General features: G+C 43.0%; 1 protein-coding gene and 1 long non-coding RNA gene across 7 annotated transcripts in view; one reads left to right on the plus strand and one right to left on the minus strand.

Moving 5' to 3' along the window:
* Positions 1–20,108, minus strand: part of AGPAT5 (1-acylglycerol-3-phosphate O-acyltransferase 5) — a 57,854-nt gene extending 37,746 nt beyond the window's left edge. For all 3 annotated transcript variants that reach the window (XM_038560543.1, XM_038560542.1, XM_038560545.1), the window contains exons 1-2: positions 19,849–20,108; positions 4,315–4,384 (exon numbers count right to left, since the gene is read on the minus strand). In XM_038560543.1, the coding sequence (XP_038416471.1) occupies positions 4,315–4,384; positions 19,849–20,067 (289 nt within the window). In that variant the 5' untranslated portion in view covers positions 20,068–20,108. The remainder of the gene's footprint in view (positions 1–4,314; positions 4,385–19,848) is intronic.
* Positions 46–8,424, plus strand: LOC111090367. Of its 4 annotated transcripts, none has more exons than XR_005371709.1 (4): positions 46–770; positions 1,299–5,062; positions 5,762–5,884; positions 7,840–8,424. It is a non-coding gene; the product is annotated as an uncharacterized LOC111090367 (long non-coding RNA). The 4 variants fall into 4 exon arrangements; XR_005371711.1 differs by having other exon boundaries at positions 7,870–8,424; XR_005371710.1 differs by lacking the exon at positions 7,840–8,424 and adding an exon at positions 6,102–6,667.
* Positions 20,109–20,733: the final 625 nt, after the last annotated feature.

Genomic DNA, 20,733 nt, shown 5'->3' on the forward strand with positions numbered 1-20,733 from the left:
AAAAGCAAAAACAGGAAGACATGAGCATGTTGCTAATAGCAACAACAGTTCTACAAGAGAGAAGGAAATCTAAATGGGCTAGAAGAACTAGCCCACACGGAAGCAAAGAACCAGACACCAGGCAACTGTGCAGAAGGCCGCAGACAGGGGAGATGGTTTAAAGAGTCAGAGGAATTGATAATACAATGAAGCGTGCAAATAGTAAAAGGTCTTAAAGACCAGAGACGTGGGTTTGAAAGCAAATGGCTATAACCTACTCCATCTCTTTGATAACACTGAAAACTGACCTGGGGGGTGGGATCCTTGGAGAGGGGGAAAAAAAAAAAAAAAAAACCTACTGATAAGAATCTCTGGAAAAAAAAAATAGTCCTATTATAACATGTGTATCCAGGGGCATAGAAGCCAGAACAAAAGGACTGAATTAGAGGGGAAAATGTTAAAATAAAATCTAAGGAAAATAAAAGCCTGGAAATTAAAGCAGTTAACATAGCAGTTTAAACCAAAATCTTCTGCAGGATTACAGCTCTGTGACATCCTTTAGACAATACTAGAGAGAATATCCCAAAGAAGACTTAGCCAGCTAAAGACTAAAAATTGTGAAAAATCATTTTACAAGTTCTTTCTGGATGTGTTACACTTACACACATTATTTGTATTACAACTCCTTTTAAGTAGAGTGATGCAGATACTCTTCAACCAGGGATCCCGAGAAACTGCACCTGTCAGCTGGAGACACTTACGCTACAGAATAATTATCACTTTACTCTCAAGTATGTAACTTCCTTTGGAAGCCACCTCCTTAGCCCCTTCCTTCTAATTCAAACCACCTCAACAATACTGAGAAAGGCAGCTCTTTCTGACTGTCTTGGAAACCAAATGATCCAGCCTGTTATAGCTGTACCTAACGTAAATAAATTGTGAGAACTAAATGTGTGGGTCCTAGGCTATCGCACATCCTAGAACATAGCGGGGTACAAGGCTAAAAACAAGCTATAGTATCGTTTCCTGGAAGAATTATTTTTTTAAAGTTTGGAGGAATTTTTAATAACGTATTTTTATATTGAAAGAAGCACGGCTACACATAGCCTGGGATGCATCTTCCAAGAACTTTTAAGATTAAGTGCAAAATATGTCATGTTGGTATTAACTCTCCTGGGTTATGACCCTAAACCTTAAACGTGTGCAAGTTTTAGTGGAAAAAGCTTAAGAACTAACTTAAGTAGTCAAAACACACACACTTTGTGCCATCAATTTTTGCTACTCAATTACCGTTACTTTTCTTGTTTGTTCTCAACTAGGTTTCTGATGGGAGATACCAGACTACAGCTGAGTTGCTGACAGCTGAGATGGGAATATGCACCTCGACAGTAATTATTCACAGTCTGTGTTCCAGCAGGAATACTTTAATTAAGAGATCAAGGAATGTGGCTATGTAAGACTTCTTCAATGGTAATCCAGCTACAGCAGTGTCATTGATGCCATTAGCTCCGAAGAGAGGAGAGGGCTGTGAGGAGAGACAGCAGAAAAAGCAAGGCTTTCCTCATCTATGTTATTATGTAACACGAGTCCCTAAGTCACCAGGGTACTGTGTAGTGGAACAGAGATCCTGGGCAGGAAGCACTTTAACACTGCCTGCTCCTTGTTAGCCACCACCACCACCCCCTGCTGTTAAATGCCCCCCATAAACCAGGCACACTGAGAGACTAGGGCTAGCCTCTCTGTAAATTGCCTAAAAATTCTGAGCAGTAGACATTACTCATACCTATGAATAAGGCTAAGAGATAAGCTGAGTAATCTGCCCACTGTCTCACTGCCTACTGCAGGACAGCAGATGAACCACAAAGCCCGCACCGTTTTATGATAATCTACTCACCACACATTCTGTAAGTCAAGATGAGTATCAATGAAACCAAGAAAACGGTGCATTTCATGAGATTAAGGTAAACAGTATCAAAAGTAGGTGTTTGAAAAGGGCGAGAGGAAGGAACAAGAGCCACTGCATCCCCACAGCAGAGAAAGAAGTTCGAGGAGACTAAGAATACAGAGACAGCAAGGACACATTGAGTGAAAACAACAGGGAAGAGAAACTAGAACATCAACCATTTGGAATGTGAGGCGTAGAAGGGACATGTACTCTGGCAGGCCTCGTAGAGAGCGAACCACAAAGTCTAAGTTGAACGGAGTCCTAGAAATATTCTTTCTGCTAATCACATTTTTAGACACTCATCTGTGGTTCTTAATATCTTAGGAGGGTCTTAGGATAGGGTACCCAGACAGCACTGGCCAAGGCCCCGTGACCACGTAAGCTTCACGGGCCTCTGGAGCCTACAACTACACACAAATTTGTGTGCACCCGTTTTTCTGGCCATAATCTCTCATAGTCTGGCTACAACCCGCAATTCTAAAGTAACTTTAAGTCAACATCTAGTTATGTTCCTAAGTCATGGGCTTTTTAAACGGCATTCAAAAAAGCACTTGCTCAAATCCCAAAGGCCAACTGGCACAGGTCCTGGTATCAGAAAGTCCTGGCCTTTGCGGTGAGGTAAAGGGCCGAGGAGACGGCTCTGGAACCTAAGAAGTGAGACACGTTCAGGTTATAGTGGACTGACGATGGAGCTCTACTTCCCAGTACCTTCTAGTTCCATACACAGAAGTGGGAAACAGAGTGAAACTGTTTTCTTCCAAATGTTTTCCCAAAAGTCCTCCCTCTGAAAGACTGTATATAAAAGCCAACATGTAGCCGACACACAAATGACAGCAGCATCCTCATGCTATTGCTGATGTTACTACCACCACCTCCAGCAACGTCAGAGTACTCATCCACATGGGTGGACTGGATCCATAGCTCTGGTCATACAAGTATTTCCACACTGAAACCTGGCAGAAAGAAAGTTGGCAGGGAGCCTGAACAAGGAATTTTGAGAGAGAATTCTCTTCAACACAGAGAAGACTTCTATAAAGAAACTTTGTGTTGTCATGAGCCACTCCCTTCCCTGGACCCGTAAATCCTCTGCATTTGGATATTGGAAGCCTGATAGAAATAGGCCATCAGCAACAGGACTCTTGTCAGTAGTTGAAATCCAGTATGTTTGCAGAAATAGTCAAAATACAGGAAGAAGTAAGGTGCTTCACAGGCCTGCGCTGAAAGCAGACACTGACCCTGTCGGGCTGGTTGCTTTGCTAAAGTCAAATGTAACTAAATCGTCTGAGGAGGTCACATTCAGAGAGGCAGGGAAAGACACAGATACATCAAAATTCCTATCAATCCTTTGTAGAATCAACTCTTGTCCCATAAAACTGAATGTAATCATTAATAAGCTAAATTGAGAAAAATATATGTCAACTTCTTTTACTTTCTCTACTTTTCCTTTGGTGCAGGTGGTAATAAAAGCAATAAAATCATGAAGAGATACAGTTGACAGGAGGAAGATAAAAGCCACAGGCTTAAGTGATTTTTCCATTATCCTATAATCCATCAGGTTGTTTTTAGCTTTAAATTTCTGGGTATTCTATTTCTTAAATAAGAACGGAATTTAAGAAGAGTATATCAAAAGCAGTTAAAGGTTTGAAAAAAAACATGAAGTGGGATTTTCCTTGGATTGAATAATTTGTAGAACTAAAGAAGTACTTTAACCAATGTCAGTTTCTTGGGTTTTGATACTGTACAACAGCTTTATAACATGTCATCGTTAGGGGAAAATTTAGAGGTCATGGGACTTCATAGAGTATTTTTGCAAATTCTCGAGAATCTATAATTATTTCAAAATAAAAAGTTTTTTAAAAAGTGCCTTAAAGTATAGACTGCACTATAATTGAAGACCAGAGTCTTCTGTGAGTCTTCTGACAGAACAGCAAGCTATAATTAAACCAAAACATTTGATGAGGCAAAAGGGACTGCAGACATTAGAGACTGACACTGCCTGTAGGCAAGGAGTAGTCATGAGGACAACTTGCCTGCTTAACAATCAGAAAAGTAAAATGTGTATACACTTTGACCTAATTTTACTTTCAGAAACAGAACTCACAAAAAGAATGCATAATTCATTTAAAGAACTCTACAAGAAACAAAATAAAGACAATGGCTCTTTTTCACCCATCAGGGGGAAAAGGTACATTTGGGAAATTTGTAGGTTTACTTTTCCTGACTTTCCAAAAAAGTAAAATTACAAAAATACCAGGTCATGATTTAATACCTGCATTGAAAATTCATGTTTTAACAATACCCCCCAAAATTTCATTTAAATAAAAACATTACTTTGAATGCCCATCTACCTTCTGTAGAAAACCTAAGTTTCATGCAAATGAAATACAAACCTGTGCTTTGATGATTTGCTAAATATATTATATTTTCTTTATTTTTTGGCAAATCTCCATATAGCAATATCTAAAAGATAAAACAAAAAGAAACATTATTTTAACATTTCAAAACATGCACTATTGTAACAAACAAAATAGGACGATGTCAAAAAATTGACAATACCATGAATATTTCCATCCATGATTAACAAAAATGAGATTTCTCTCAGAAGCATCAGAGACCATCAATGGCGCATGTTTATAAAGTAGTTAAGTTCAGGGCAGGCTGATGGTTAGAAAGTGAAACAGAATGATCAACATCCTCATGAGAAAAATACGACAAGCATTTATTTACTGACTGTTTACAATATCTGAAGCTCTTTCTGTAAGATGCATTTTCCTTCAAAAACCCTACAGTGCAGTGGAAGAGACAGCCATGTAAACAGTAACCGTATAAGACATAACACATTTTACATTACGAAAATAAGGCACACTTTATATTAAAGAACTGTCAAGGGCAGAGCAGAAGCAGTATTCATTAGGTGTGGTTTCAGCAGATGAGATGAAGGAAGGATGTTCATGAAGAGGTGGACAAAGAGATGGAAGTGGAAGTGTCTGAGGCCCGTGGAGGTACCCCCAGCAGGATCACAGTCAAACCACGGCTGCATGCAGAGTTGGTGAGCTGGAGCAAGGAGACCCCAGGGAGATCTGGACCAGAATGGGAAAAGACTTTTGAATACCAAATTGAAGATTAAAACTTTATATTGTAAGTAATAGGGAAACATGGCTCACAAACAGGACTCTCTATAACTCTGTAAAGAACAGAGAAAGTTCCCTGAGGCATCTGGCTGGCTCAGGGTTGTTAAGTTCAAGCCCCATGTTGGGCATAGAGCTTACTTAAAAAAATAAACACAATTAGAAAAAAAACACAGAGAAAGTTCAGGATATAGGTGACCTGTAGGATAGGGGGAGGATGTGTCTTGGGAGGGGCACATGGTGGTTTCAACGCTAGCGGTCATGTTTCATTTCTTAAACTGGATGGTGCGTACACAGGTATTCATTATAGGAGTCTGCAGTTCTGTGTGTCTTATATACTTCATACAAATTATTTAAAGGAAAGACTTTTAAAAAGATTTTATTTATTCATTTATTTATAAATGAATAGATGAATAGAGAAAGAGAGGCAAGACACAGGCAGAGGGAGGAGAAGCAGGCTCCATGTAAGGAGCCCGATGTGGGACTCGATCCTGGGAATCAGGGATCAGGCCCTGAGCCAAAGGCAGACGCTCAACCACTGAGCCATCCAGGCGTCCCAAGGAAAGAATAATTTTAAGGATTTTAAAGAAAGGACTGTTAACAGTGTTTTGTTTTGTTTTAATTCAGGGCATTTTAGTTTCTGTATCTTGTCATCATGGATTATGCAAGACTACGAATTAACCAAAGGTTTTTGGATCTGTGTTTTTAGATGTCCAATCAGATCTTCTGGTCACAACACTCTTCGTTAACAGCCTAACAACTGAAGAAAGAAAATGACATTAATGCAGCATCTCTGTAGAAAATTGGAACTAGATGACACAACATTCCGGAGGTCAGGGACTCAGACTGAGGTCTCTATTATCTTCCTTAGAACACTATTCAGTGCTAAAGATGTAGTATGTCTCTAGATCCTTGCTCATTTTTTTATTAACAAAGTCTATCAGTACCAAAAAACAAAACCAAAAGGCAAAACCCTAAACCAATCGCTTGATCTATGCAGGATTAAAAAGGGAGTTCTTGCTTGTGAACGATCCCCACTCTCTCTCCAGAGCACTGGGTACAACGCACTGCGCTTCAGTACTGCAGCTACACAACCGTCGTGTTTTGGCTTAGGTTCTCTGGATGTGATATTCGCATTTAAAGTCTCAGTCTAATTGATTCAACCTGTCCACCACTCTTTGGAGACCTGCCTGCCCCCAAGCTGAAGCCAGCACTTGAACCATCCAAGGAGAGACTCTCCTTTTCCTTCCTTGCTCTGAGCTTGTTAATAGACTGTCGGGCTGCAGCCTTTGAAGGCAGATAACAGGTTATTAAAAGGCATTTTTTAAAGTTTGATTACAGTTATGCATATTCCAACTGCATAGTGGTCGGCAGCACTGGCTCTGAAAGAAATCGCCCAGGGCAGAGCGTAGGAGATAGAAGTTTATTGAACACACCGCAAGATAGGCTAGGCATGGGTAGGACGGCCAAGGAGAGACTGTCCGCCTGGAGGCAGGGGTGAAGGGTTGTAGCTACAGGGTGGAGGCATGCAGACACATGCAATTGTCCCTCTTTTGGTAACAGTGCCAGGTTGGAAGCAGCCCTTTGGTAGGTGAGGGCCCACGGCCATTTTCAGGTGGGTGGTTTAATGAGCCTGTTTGCACTCAGCTCAAAGGTCCCAGTAGGCTCTTGGCCTTGCTCACGTTTCAACTGCTCAAGCCTGCTGCCTAAATGTGGGCAGTATGTAGAGAAAGTAAGTAATGAATTTAATTGCGCAAAGCAGATAGAGAAAACTGTTCTATGGCTAGATCACTGTGAAGATAAAAATAACAGAACACCTAATGCATAGCCACTGAAAGGGAAAGACACGCATACATCTTTCATACTTTTAAAGATTATTCAATATGCATAGTATCTCACTGAAATAAAAGGTATTTCCTAATAAAACACAAAAAGATGGGGGGAAAAAAGAGGGTAGGCCTTTCACAAAACATAATTTATTTATTTTTTTTTTTTACAAAACCTAATTTAGTATCTTAAAGTAAATATTTGGATTGATTGGCTATTTAGATTTTTTCATTTGCCACTATAACTTGGTTGGAATTCAACAGAAATAAGAAGTTAGAAAAAAGTAGACCTTCATAATTAAAACCTGAAAAGATCTAAAAGCAAAGTAAATGAATCTATGAACTACAAACCTTACTGTAATAGCTGTAAATCATTATTATTTTGAAAAAATGTTGATTAACCAACACAAAGAATGCATAATTACAATTTTAGGTATCAAATATATGCAGTTCTAAGGTCCTTCACTTGGTTTATTCCCAAGGTTGCAAAGAAAATGCATTTCATTCTAATTTTAAATTGTCAAATTTCTTTCATTCATTCAAGTGGAAAGTTTGTTTTTAAATTTACTATCATGGAGGGGAAGAAAAATATTTGTATTCTTTTAAGAATGCTGATTCTCAAAATATTTAATTATTACTACCTTATTAACAGATACGTGGTTAATTAGATAGCTGTAGTTTCTAAATTAAAAAAAAGCTAAGAACTTCCAGAATACCCATACATATAAATTCTTAAATGATTCTGCAGGGGCCAAGGGCAGGCTGCCCCTGGATGGGCCACTTTGGCATAAAGATGAAGTTAGAAGTAATCAGAACCCAGCAGGAAAAGTTCTCCGCCTGGCTCTCAAAGGCCTAAATTTGCATTGAAAAGGAGAGCCTATACCAGGAAGAGATCTCTTACCAGACTCCCCTCTACCTAAGAAACTTATCTGCATAATAGGGCACTTCCTTTCACTTTCAGCTAACAGCCTTCTCCTGGTTGTATCCTAAGGACGCCTCTTCTTATCTCTCGTGAGCTTCCTGTTGACTCAATGTCCTGGACATCTCCTGTGTGTGGAGTCCCCATACATACATCTATTAAACTTGGTTATCCCTGTGAATCTGTCTCATGGCAATTCTATTCTAAGTCCAGCTAGAAGGACCACAGGGCAGTGCAAGGTCTTCCTCCCCGACAATTATAGGATGACCTATAAGTCTACGGCACAGTCTCACTATAATCATCTTACATCTGCTCATCCTCAGCACGTATTTACCTCTTCTCTTGAAGCCTTCCTGCCTTCTAACCCAGAGCCCAGAATTAATCACACACCCCCGCCTTTGCTCTGGGACAAACCCTGTTCACACTCCTACGGGAGCATCAACCATGTGTTCTGTACACTCATCTACAAGTTGAGTTTGTGTGCATATCTCCCTACCCCTCGGGTTCATAAGCTCTTCTGTGGCAGGGTCTTCATAATTTTTCTACTCCCTGAGCCTAGCACTCAGTTTTCAGCACAAGTGTACTGAATCATTAAGTTGCACTCTTATTTTTCACAAGTAAATAAAGCTATGTCATTTCCAGCAGTAAAAGGTTTTGGAATAAACCTAAGTAAAATACTCTAAGTGTACCAGTGACTTTTTAATGCATTCTGTGAATCTTCTAGTATGTTTGTAATCACATTAATCAGGTTTTCTGCAGGTAATCTATTTGTTCCTTCAAAACAAGGCCCATGAAAAACATGGCTTTTTTGTTCTTCCTAAGTCTTTAATTTTAGGTTCATTATAATTCCTCATCCATTTTGTAAAAGCTCATGTAAAGTCCCTATTAAAAAAAAAAGTTTCCTTTTTGTTAATTCAGAAGAAGACAATAAAAATGGTCTTTGAATAATTATCTTCATTGCAACTGATCCTCTAGTTACTATTCCTCATTAGTCAAGCAAACTTGTTTAACATGCAAAAATTGCCTCAGAAGGCAGCCTGACATACATGTGACTTCTTTCACCTCATTTTGACCATATCTTTATATTTTTTGAAATTTTACTCCCGTGATATGCAAACAACCTAGAGACTCTTTTGTACCCTAAAACAGGTAGTAAAATGGAATCTATAGTAATCACATGTTTAACACAGTATAAAGAATACTACCAGGACAAAAATGTACAATATTCTTTTTTTTTGTGGAAAAAATAGATGGTTAAAGATTTTATTTGTTTATTTGACAGAGGGAGAGCACAAGGAGGGGAGCGGCAGGCAGAGGGAGGGAGACACGGGCTCCCGGCTGAGCAGGGAGCCCTGACTTGGGGCTTGATCCCAGGACCCTGGGCTCAGGACCTGAACCGAAGGCAGACACTTCACTGACTAAGCCACCCAGGTGCCTGAAAAAAAAATAGATTCTTCATTTACCTCAATGATATCCATTTTCTTTCAGCATGCAAAATGAAATATTTTTTAAAAAACTTTTTCACTGCTGTTAAATAGAGACTTTGTTGAGGGCGATCAGAGTATGCTGTACCCGAAAATATGCCACATTGGCATAAGGATATTTTGAGATGAAGGCAAGTGAGAAACAGCAGACACAGGAAGACCTCTCTGGCCTCTCCCTTTCTGTCTGAAGCATAAGCTTTCCTTTGTAAGGGTGACCTTAATACCCATTCCTAAAGGTGTTCCCTTCTGGAGTGCAAGGAAGACCAGAGGTAGCACAAAATATCCTTATCTATCTATCACCCATTCCCTAGTGACCTGCCCACAGTTTACCAGCCCTAACAGCACAAAGTCCTTGCTCTGTCTAGTTATGTTTCCACAAGTTACTGCTCCTTGTTAAAATGAATTATATATAACCCGCTCCCGCCCCCCTCCAGGCTGATTCTATTCACTTCTTTTGGTTTTCACTTCTTTTCTGTGAGGCACTAATGCATAGAAAAATATTAACATGAGCAAAATGTTTATGTCTTTTCTGTTGTTTATCTGATTTTTGTCAGTTTAATTTGCAGACCTCAGCTATGAACCTACGAGAGTAGTTTTTCTTCCCCTACATTCAATACAATAGTCACTAAGAGCACAGGTTAAAGCAAAAAAAAAAAAAAAAAAAAAAAAAAAGTCTCTTACCTCTCCACATCTATTTCTCTACATGTAAAATCAATGTCCTAACAGCAACTACTGCCTAATTAATAAGACCAGTTAAACTACTTCACACAATGCCTTGAACATAGTAACCATCCCCCCAAAAGCTAGTTGTTATTACTGTCCAATAAGGTGAGATTTTATTCACAACTGTGTTAAGTGGGGAAAAAAAAAAAAAAAACAACTGTTAAGTGATTAACGGTAAGAGAAAAAAGTCTCTGATTACACACAAATGCAGCTATAAAGAGTTGTTTTTAATAAGGTTACATATATAATTTACACTGTATGTTTATAATCATTTGAAATGGATTTTTAAATGTATTTTGATGCCAATGAAATATATAACAAGTTAAACAGTACAAGATTTCCACTGTAATGCATACTAACACGATGCTCTTTTTCTGCCCAATCTCAAACAACACTTCACTGAACAGGAAAATTACAATGCCCTCTGAACCAAGATCAAAGTACAGACATAGTCATTTGTCTAAGAGGCAGTATGCTAAAATAATAATCACGCAACATTTAAAAGGAATCTTACAAATCACAAAGCTTTCTCCTTTTTTAAATATTTTTTAAAAATTTATCTATTTGACCGAGGGAGAGAGAGAGAGAGAGAGAGAGAGAACACGTAAGCAGGGGGAGTAGCAGAGGGAGAAGGAGAAGCAGGCTTCTTGCCGAGCAGGGAGCCAGACATGGGACTGGATCCCAGGACCCCAGGATCATGACCTGATCCGAAGGCAGATACCCACTGACTGAGCCACCCAGGCGCCCCCAAAGCTTTCTTACACATTCCTCATGCTTGTCTCCTTGCACTGTCCTTCTCTATACGGTGTTTTGCTGAGCACCGACAATGTGCCAGTCACTGAACCCTTGAGCTGAGACGCTGACTTATTCAAGTGAATACATACTATGGTGGAGAACTAGGAGTTACACTCAGGTTTCTCACACCAAGGTCCAAAACTCTTTTGAATGTTACACAACTATTTTCTGCAAAAATTCCAGATACAAACTTCAGATGAGAAAATTTCCCATATATCAGAAGGTTATGTGATTTTTTTTCAGTCTGATACTAAAGAGAAAAGAAACTCATGAAAAACATTAAATAGACATAAAAAATTTTCCTCCAGAAATACAAATGAAGACTTGGGGGAACGAAGCAATACGCAGGCCCAGGAGAGCACAGGCTCCCTCCTGTGAAGGCCCTCCAGGGAAGCCAGCACTAGGAGGCAGCTCTGCAGCCCTCCTGTAGCCCCTGGCTCGGCATTCAGTTCTTTCTCTTAGAGCTTATCTCATACACGCTTTAAAAGACGTCCTTCTACGCTGCTGAACTGTGTGTTACTTGAGGTAGAGACTATTTTCTCAGGCTAAAACATGCGTGCCTAGCATGTGGTTGGCACTTTAGGTGATGCCTGGAAAGGAGCACCTAGTTTCTTTTTGCTCCTGAAATTCCCACCCGGAAACCAGGCAAAATAAAGCTGTCTTCCAAATGCCACTTCCACTTCTACACACAGACAGGCCTCTAAAATACCCAAGCAACGCTTGCTCATTCGGGGTTTCCATTGCTGGCTCCCACAGAGAAAGAGGAAACAAAACAAGCCTTAGAGAACTGCTAGATTCCAAAGTAGCAATAAGTACAGGTTTTTATTGACAAGCAAACAAAGGTTTCTCTATATTGCTGGCTGTCTCAGAACTCCCTCTTTTATAAGGTCTCTCTCTCAGTCTTACTTCTGAGGGGTACAGTTCGTGTTTCCTTCCCCCTTATCTATTTAAGTAAAGAATACAGTAAGAATCAATTAGACTCACTAGACCTACAGTCTCTAATGAATCAAAACCTGTCAATCAGTAAGCTCATTCAAGAACCCACCCCCCTAAACATGAGATTCATCTATATTTCCACAGAAACTCGGACCAATCTCCCCTGTAGACTCCTCGGCCCTTTTGTTAAAAGAGAAAAATTAAATCATGCTCTCCTTTACTGCCATCTCTGAAAGGTTACAATCGTAAAGGGGACAACACAGACATTAAAAGATGCTGTTATGTTAATATTACATAGGTTAATTCCATGTGTTAGGTGACCCTAACACCCAGAGGGAGTGAGGGAAGGCTGGGGCTTCGGCTGGAACAAAGTATACAGAGAACAGTCCAAAGGCACATGGCTGAAAATACACTGGTGACTTGGGGGGCTGGGGAGGAACAGCAGTTGGGCTACAGTGAAACCAATAAATGGGAAAATTAGCCAGGGCAAAATCTGGACAGCTTTGAAGACCACACTTAAGAGTTCTCATTTCCATTCAGTTATCCACTGAGGGCGGACTCTTCCTAAACATTCCACCGCCCTCGCTTCTGTTTGAAGTAAAGATTCAAAGCAGTTCAGAATAATTGATACAGCCTTCTTGAAGAATCCAGGCAAAGTTATTTTATCTTTCGGTCGCAAAGCTAACAAACACAAACACTCCAATTTCAGTATCATCTTCTACCGGAATTGTTTGTTGGTATTTTTCCTAGTATGAATAAATTGACAGCAGGGATCTCATTTCAACCAACATAACCACACCACTTAGCAAAGCATCTTCCGAAAATGAAATTTTTTTTTAGGATTTTATTTATTTGATGAGGGGGGCAGGGCGGGGAGAGCACAAGCAGGGGGAGCAGCAGAGGCAGAGGGACAGGGAGAACAGGCTCCCCACTGACTAGGGAGCACGACGCGGGGCTCCATCCCAGGACCCCGGGATCATGGCCTGAGCCCAAGGCAGATGCTTTACCGACTGAGCCACCCTGACGTCCCCAGACAACAAATCTTGAAGCTAGACTAGGGTGCCTTGTACTGAATCCTGCCGAAACACCTACAAATGTGAACTACTGCCTCAGCTGTCATCCATAAAATGGAAAGAATGGTGCCTACCTTGTATCGGTGACATGACCGAACAGCATCTGGCACACAGTCCGCTCTCACTAAATGCCAATTGGTCATGAACCCCTTCTGCTCCTTTTCCTTCCACATCCAATCACAAAGCCCTCTCAGCTACTTCGAAAATAGCTCTGGGAATCTACATTCTGTCCGTGTCCACTCTGCCCATTCCTCTGACCAAATTCTCTTGCCTGAGTTACTACAACTCCTCCATGGCCCTTCTTCTGAGCTCCATGCAAATGTCACTTGTCGGGACAAACGTCCTCAACCCCCCCACCCCCAGTCTAAAATCTCACAGAGCACAGTACATTTTAATTTTCCTGCTATCATTTGTGTCTCACTAGAAGGTGAACTCCAGAAGGGTGGGAATCCTGTATACCTCATTGTATCCCCTAGTGCCCAGCTAAGGATCTGGAACAAGGTGCATATGCCAATACTGAATGAATGAAGGAATGACCAGGAGTTTCTAGGGTTTCCTTAGAAGTTACTACTTAGTTGTGGATTGTATTATCAACGTGTTTAAGAAACCACAATAAAATAAGAAAATATTGGGATCCCTGGGTGGCTCAGTGGTTTAACGCCTGCCTTTGGCCCAGGGCCTGATCCTGGAGTCCCAGGATCGAGTCCTACATCGGGCTCCCTGCATGGAGCCTGCTTCTCCCTCTGCCTTTCTCTTTCTCTCTGTCTCTCATGAATAAATAAAATCTTTAAAAAATATATTAAAGGAAAACTTAACTTCTAATTCCATTTAGGAAGAGTCAACTCTCAGTTCATTCAGCTCCACAAATTCGGACAAATTCACAAAAGAGGGAAAGTAAATTATGTCTATAGATTAAATTTTCCTTTCCCTATCATAACAGCTCAGAGGTGTCCCCATAGGTCACAGACATAGTGGGTGTAACTATAAAACCCATCCGAGAATTTAATTTGTTGGAGGAGTCTTCCCTGCAATTTACATTTATTTAAAAGCTCTTAAAAGAAATCTATAGTTACACACCAAATTGTTGCATACCTGGGAGACGTGTGTGTAGGCAGAGGGACCTTTAATTTTCTCAAAATATTTTGGCAGTGTTTGAATGTTTTATTGTATCTGTGATTTAAAATAGAAAAATAAGACATTAAAAAGAATCCTACACCAAGGCAACCAAAAAAAAAAAAAAAAAAAAACTTGCTTGCTCCATCAGGGATTTTTATTTATAGAAAGTATGAAAACAAGGTTCTAATTACAGTTCTCTAAGATTTTCTTATAAGCCTATTCCCTAGTCAGATTTAAATGTGTTAGACTGCAATCCTATTTGATTTGGGAAATGTTTAATTTCCTCTATGAAAAGCTGGTGTCATTCTTAAACATGCACACACAGAAGCACAACCAAATCTGCCCGGCTCTGCTGTGCTCCAGCTAAACTGAAGGAAGTAACTTAAGGTCTTTTAAGGTCTTCACATGGTTGATAAATAACCAGAGGAAAAGGAAATTAAGGATACAAAGTATTTATATCCTTTTTAGGACTACTGACATTCAACTCTGGGCAACATTTTAGAAGAAATGCAGACAGAATCCAGATGTGGTAAAAAAAAAAAAAGGAGGTGGGCTTGAAGGTCTCTTCTCCCATTTTTAAATAAACATGTTTCATTGGAAAAGTTTAGCTGCCTTTAGCTACAAGATACAGAATACAAATTTAACTAAGAGTCTAGAACTATGTTTGATGAAACAGTGCTACAGAAAGAACCAGTTACAAATGGTCTCCAGATATGAATGCCTTGGTTGTTCCTGAGGAATTTGAAACAATGTTTCAATTAAATGTGTGAATTATTAGAGAAGTTAAGAGTATTCTAACTGAACACATTAAAAAACCATCAAAATCTTAGGCTTTAATTCTGTATCTTATTTCCAGTGTTTTTTGAACTATTTCATACCTGAAGTAGGTCAGTTGAAAAACTAAATTTATCTTTTCTCAAAGTCCACATTTTGTTGTTCTATCACATTAGCATTTGCATTTGAGGAAGAGCAAATTAGAAGATAGGGCCATTAATGCGAAGTACATTTGAAAGTAAATTCCAAGTGTCACAAAATGATTTAGGCAGGAAAAACAATTGACTAAAATATTTATGAGTGTTAATGAGAAAGTATGTATTATTAATACTTAATGTTTTTGTCCTACAAATATCAATGATCAACTTTTAGTGCATTCTGTTTGAAGGAAGGAAAAGAGCAGAACTTTTTATTGAAAATGAGAAAAGAACTCTGACATTTAGAAAAAAAAATTTCATTAACTTTTAATAGCTTCCAAAACCACATGTTAAGATTTTTCATTACCTACCCTATTACATACAATTATTGTTTATGCAAGAATCTCAACACTTAGGGATAGCATCCTGGGATAGAACTATGGTAAATCTGGTTCCCCCCAACCTTCTGCTGGAGTCCTCACTGCTGCCTCTACCAGTATGCCCCACTTTCTTTTTAGCTTCCTACAGGTTTTCCTTGCACTCCAGCTCCAAGAATAAGCAGGACTGAGTTAAGTTACTAATGTGTGGGGGTTGAATAGTGATCCCCACAAAAGACTGTCTATGTCTTAAGCGTGTAACCTATAAACGTGACCTCACTTGGGAAAAGGGTCTTGGGTTAAGGATTCTGAGTTTTGGAGCTCATCCTGGATTATCTGGGTGAGCCCTAAACCCAATGACAAGTGTCCTTAGAAAAGAAAGGCAGAGGGACATCTGACACAGTCAGAAGAGGGGGAGGCAAAGAGAGCATGGAGGCAGATTGTGGAATTACATGGCTACAAGTCAAGGAATGCCCACAGCCACAGGAAGCTCAAAGAGCCAAAAAGGAAAGACTCTGCCCTAGAGCCTCAAGAGGGAGTACAGCCCCACAAACACCTTGATTTCAGACACTGGCCTCTAAAATTGGAAGAATCAATTTATCTTGTTTTAAGCCACTAAATCTGAGGTGATTTGTTTGGCAGCAACAGAAAAGAAGTACAATTATTTGAATCAGTGCCCCCCAAAATAATAAAGAGGTGTGTGTTGGTTGTCAGGGGTCAAGGTAAGAGAGATATGTGAAACTTTTAAAATCCTTATCGCTTATTCCAAAGTAAATGGTGAAGGTACCCTGTTGAGTTTCAGTACTTATAAGATTCTAGAACCTAAAGGGATAAATTATAAAGTCATTTTAGCAACAGTGATTGAAATGCTCCCGTGTCAGAAATGCACGTGAAAATAAAGTTGTAGAAATAGGAAAGAACAGATATTTACCTAGAATCTGATGGAACATTCAAGTGTACCTGTTGGAACAGGTTTACTTGTCAAGCACAGATCACGAACTTCCTACTTCTCTTCAGCTTAAAAATTCTATACATAAAAAAATATTTTGTTACCCTACTATGAACCATTTCTTTTTTAAACCTAGACTTAAAAAGCATTAAAACTGCATTTAAAAAATTCTACTAACTAATCAACAGGCAAATGCAAATCAAAACCACAATAAGTTATTACCTTACACCTGTCAGAACGGTTAGCAGGTTAGTATCAAAAAGACATTTGGTGAGGATGTGGAGAAAAGAGAACCTTCCTGCACTGTTGGTGGGAACAGAAATTGGTGCAGCCACTGTGGAGGTTCCTCAAAAATCAAAAACAGAAATACCACCTGATCCAGTAATTCCACTATTGGGTATTTACCCAAATAAAACAAAAACACTAATCAAAAAGATATGCACGGTACTGTATGTTTATTGCAGCATTGTTCACAATAGCCAAGACACAGAAGCAACCTAAATGTCCACTGGTGGATAAAGAACATGTGCTACACACACACACACACACACACACACTGGGATATTACTCAGCCATAAAAAGGAATGATCCTGGCATTGGGGACAACATGCATGGACCTAAAGGGTATTATGCTAAGTGAAGGAAGACAGACAAATACCATACAGTTTCAATTTATATGTGTTATCTGAAAAAAAAAAAAGGAACAGGCCGATAAATACAGAGATCAAACTGGTGGTTGCCAGATGGGAGGGGATGGAAAAAATTCTAATTTAAATATACTTCTACAATGTATATTATTTAATGGTGAACTTCCTTTCATTCAAATTGCTAACACTTCTTCAGAAATGAATCAACATTCTTTTATACAGAACAAAGCTGAGGATCATCTCTGGTCTTTGCAAATTAGAGGTGATAAACAATTCAAGTACAGAAAAAAAAAAGAAGTCCCCTAGCAAAATAATTTTTTTTTTTTAAAGGCTAAAATGTTAATCAGAACTTTACACGGACAAAGTCAGTGATGAAAACTAGTAAGTAAAACTAAGAATAAGGTGACAGGATACCATCGTTCATGCATTTGTAAAGGGACATCTGATGGCCCTCAAGGACAATTCAAAGTTTTACTTGGTGTGTGTTCTTTAAAATTTATTAGGAATTCTAGAACTGATTGCTCACTGACCATCAACAGATTGAATTTTTTAAAAACCCGTGTGCGGAGACCTCAATAATTAAGTTGGAGATCTACCCTGAACAGGGTACAAGATAAGACATACAATTTAGAAACACTGAATTTTACAATCATTTCGAAAATAAAAAACTTGCTCAACACATAGTACTTCGCTGGTGTATGTTATACATTATATTGCATGGGACGTGCTATATTCTTTGAACAAAAATGAAATAACCCACCAGAGGTAGTATTATTTTTCTAAAAGGAAGCCCGCCCACTTTGTCCTATATTTTGTCTGCATCCTAGCTCAGGTCAGCTGTCACAGGACGTGAAATTATTTAATCATGACAAAACCCTACATTTAAACGAACGCAGTGAAGTAAGAGCACAGGAGAAAAGGAGTGGTCTGAATTCCTGAAAATCTTAAACGAAGCCCCTCTTAAAAGTCAATCAAAAGGAAACAACCATCTGGAAGAGTGATCTTTCTTTTCTAGGAAGCACTTACAGATACTGGTTTAAATGTAGGCCCTGGCTTCTCCTACTTCCCTTCCCCCAAACAACTTCCAACTGGGGCAAACTCAGTCATCAGGGATCCACAGCAGTGCAACTGCAAACTGAAAATAGTAGCTGGTTGACAACAGGGTGAAAACAGCTGCTCAGGGGGGAAAAAAGGCAAAAAGACAAATCCAATGCCATTTCATTCCCTTCAACTCAACCCCACTAGGAAAAGAAAAGGGGAGGGGGGGGGGAGGGGGAGAGGACTAACTGGAGATAAGGAATAACCAGGAATCCAGCTATCTTTTTATTTTATTTTTTGCAAATTTGGAAAAGGAAAATTCAAAATGGCTATTTTTGTCAAATAACTAAAGTGAAGGGGGTCTTCTACATTTTCTTTTTCTTTCTTTTCTTTTTTCTTTTTTTTTTACAAATTTAATCTACAGATCCAATCTCTACAGATACAGTAACAGAAAGTAACCAGACCAAAAAAAAAAAAAAAAAAAGAGCCACTCATTCAAGCCTGGAGGTTGGCAAGAACTTTATCTACAGTAAGGCTTCTACAGTAACAAATGTATTCATTTCCTCGCCCAGCTTTCACTTCTACTGCCGAAGAACGCAAAGCAAAGTTGTACTTCTTGTCCAGACAGCGACATTCGATAGTTTGAAGAGGTCTCCGGTTTTTGAAAGCGCACTTCTGACTTCAAACACTACCAACCCTGCTTAGACCAGACGCCAAAAGCTTGTCAACCGCTTGCCCTACTTAGGCATTCATCTGCACCTACTTAAGCTGAGCTCCCAGATTGGGGGGGGGGGGGGGGGGGACGGACCCCACGTGTGGCCTCCACACGGGAACCGCAGCTTCTCGGTGACCGGGGGTACCTGCCAGCGAGCATCCCGGACCAAACCCTACCAAGGTCGCGAACCTGCCCTCTCGGTGGGAGGATGGGACCATGGCACGTGTCCTCCCGCCACATCTGCGGGGCAGAGCGGACCGATCCTAAAGTACCCTGGGGGGAATGGGGCGGGGGGCGGGATGAAAGGTGCCCAGCGCGGACCCTGCTGGGGTGGGGCTGTGGGGGGCAGGTGGAGATGGGGGGCAGGTGGGGATGGGGGGCGGGGGGGGCTGGGAGGGCAGGATGAAACGTGCCCAACGGGGACCTGCTGGGGGTGGGGCTGGGGGGGCAGGTGGAGATGGGGGGCAGGTGGCGCTGGGGGTGAGGGGCAGGTGAGATGGGAGTGCTGGAGGGGGCTGGAGGGGGCAGGTGAGATGGGGGTGCAGGTGGGCTGGAGGGGGCAGGTGAGATGGGGAGGCAGGTGGGGCTGGAAGGGGCAGTTGAGATGGGGAGGCAGGTGGGGCTGGGGTGCAGGTGGGGCTGGAGGGGGCAGGTGGAGATGGAGGCAGGTGGAGATGGGGGGCAGGTGGGGCTGGAGGGGGCAGGTGAGATGAGGAGGCAGGTGGGGCTGGAGGGGGCAGGTGAGATGAGGCAGGTGGGGTTGGAGGGGGCAAGTGGGATGGGGAGGCAGGTGGGGCTGGGGGGCAGCTGGGGGTGGGGGGCAGGTAGGGCTGGGGTAGCAGGTGAGATGGGAGGCAGGTGGGGCTGGGGGGCAGCTGGGGGTGGGGGGCAGGTAGGGCTGGAGGGGGCAGGTGAGATGGGGAGGCAGGTGGGGCTGGGGGGCAGCTGGGGGTGGGGGGCAGGTAGGGCTGGAAGGGGCAGGTGAGATGGGGAGGCAGGTGGGGCTGGAAGGGAGCAGGTGAGATGAGGAGGCAGGTGGGGCTGGGGGGGCAGGTAGGGCTGGAAGGGGCAGGTGAGATGGGGAGGCAGGTGGGGCTGGGGGGCAGCTGGGGGTGGGGGGCAGGTAGGGCTGGAAGGGGCAGGTGAGATGGGGAGGCAGGTGGGGCTGGAAGGGAGCAGGTGAGATAAGGAGGCAGGTGGGGCTGGGGGGCAGGTAGGGCTGGAAGGGGCAGGTGGGGCTGGCGGGCGGGGCAGGCGGCAGGGCGGCGCGGGGCGGCCGTGGCTCACCTGCACGCCGGTGTAGTTCTCGAAGAAGAAGAGCACCATGCTCTGATAGACGCAGTAGAGCCGGTCGTCCACCGCCTGGTAGAGGCGCGCGGGCAGGAAGGCGGACAGCAGCCGCCAGGCGCCCCAGGCCAGCACGTAGGTGGGGGCCGAGCCCAGGAGCACGGCGGCCGGCAGCACGCAGCGCATCGAGTACATGTGGAGCACCAGGGACAGCAGCATCCTCCCGGCCGCGCGGACCCCGCCGCCCGCTCCCCGCCGCCGCCGCCAATCACCCGGCCGGCCCGGGCCCCGCCGCCGCCGCCGCCCCCGCTGCTCCCCGGGCCGCCCGCCGCCCCCGCGACGCCCCCAGCCGCATGGGCCGCGCCGCCGCCGGACGACACGCGGGCCGCGAGTGCGGGGCCGGGCGCGGGCGCGGGCGCAGGCGCAGGGGAGGCCGCGGCCGCCGACGCTCCCGAGCTCAGCAGCGCTCACACCCCATGACCCTCGCCCGTCACCCAGCGCCCCGGCCGGGGGGCGGGGCTCCGCGGCAACAACGCGCCGCCCCATTGGCCTGCGGTTGCCATGGTCCCCCACGGGCGGGGCTGCGTGGCACCAACGCGCCCCCTGATTGGTCGAGCGCGTGACAGCGGAGGCGCCCCTGCCGACCCGACGGGCGGGCGGCCCGGCTCCGTCCACTGCGCATGCTCCAAAGCTCGGCCTCGCTGCGGACGCGGGAAGCGGGGTCGGCGGCGGCGGGAAGGTGGGTGCGGGCGGCTGGAGGAGGGCGCCCGGGTGGCTGCGGGGCCCTGGACCCGGGATGCGCCCGGGGGCGGAGACGCCCCGTTACTTGGGGTGCAGAGAAACGGCGCTGTCTCACCTGCGCTGCACCCTCCCATCTCCAGGCGG

This window comes from Canis lupus, chromosome 16 (genome assembly GCF_011100685.1).
Source record: "Canis lupus familiaris isolate Mischka breed German Shepherd chromosome 16, alternate assembly UU_Cfam_GSD_1.0, whole genome shotgun sequence".
Lineage (NCBI taxonomy): Eukaryota > Metazoa > Chordata > Mammalia > Carnivora > Canidae > Canis > Canis lupus.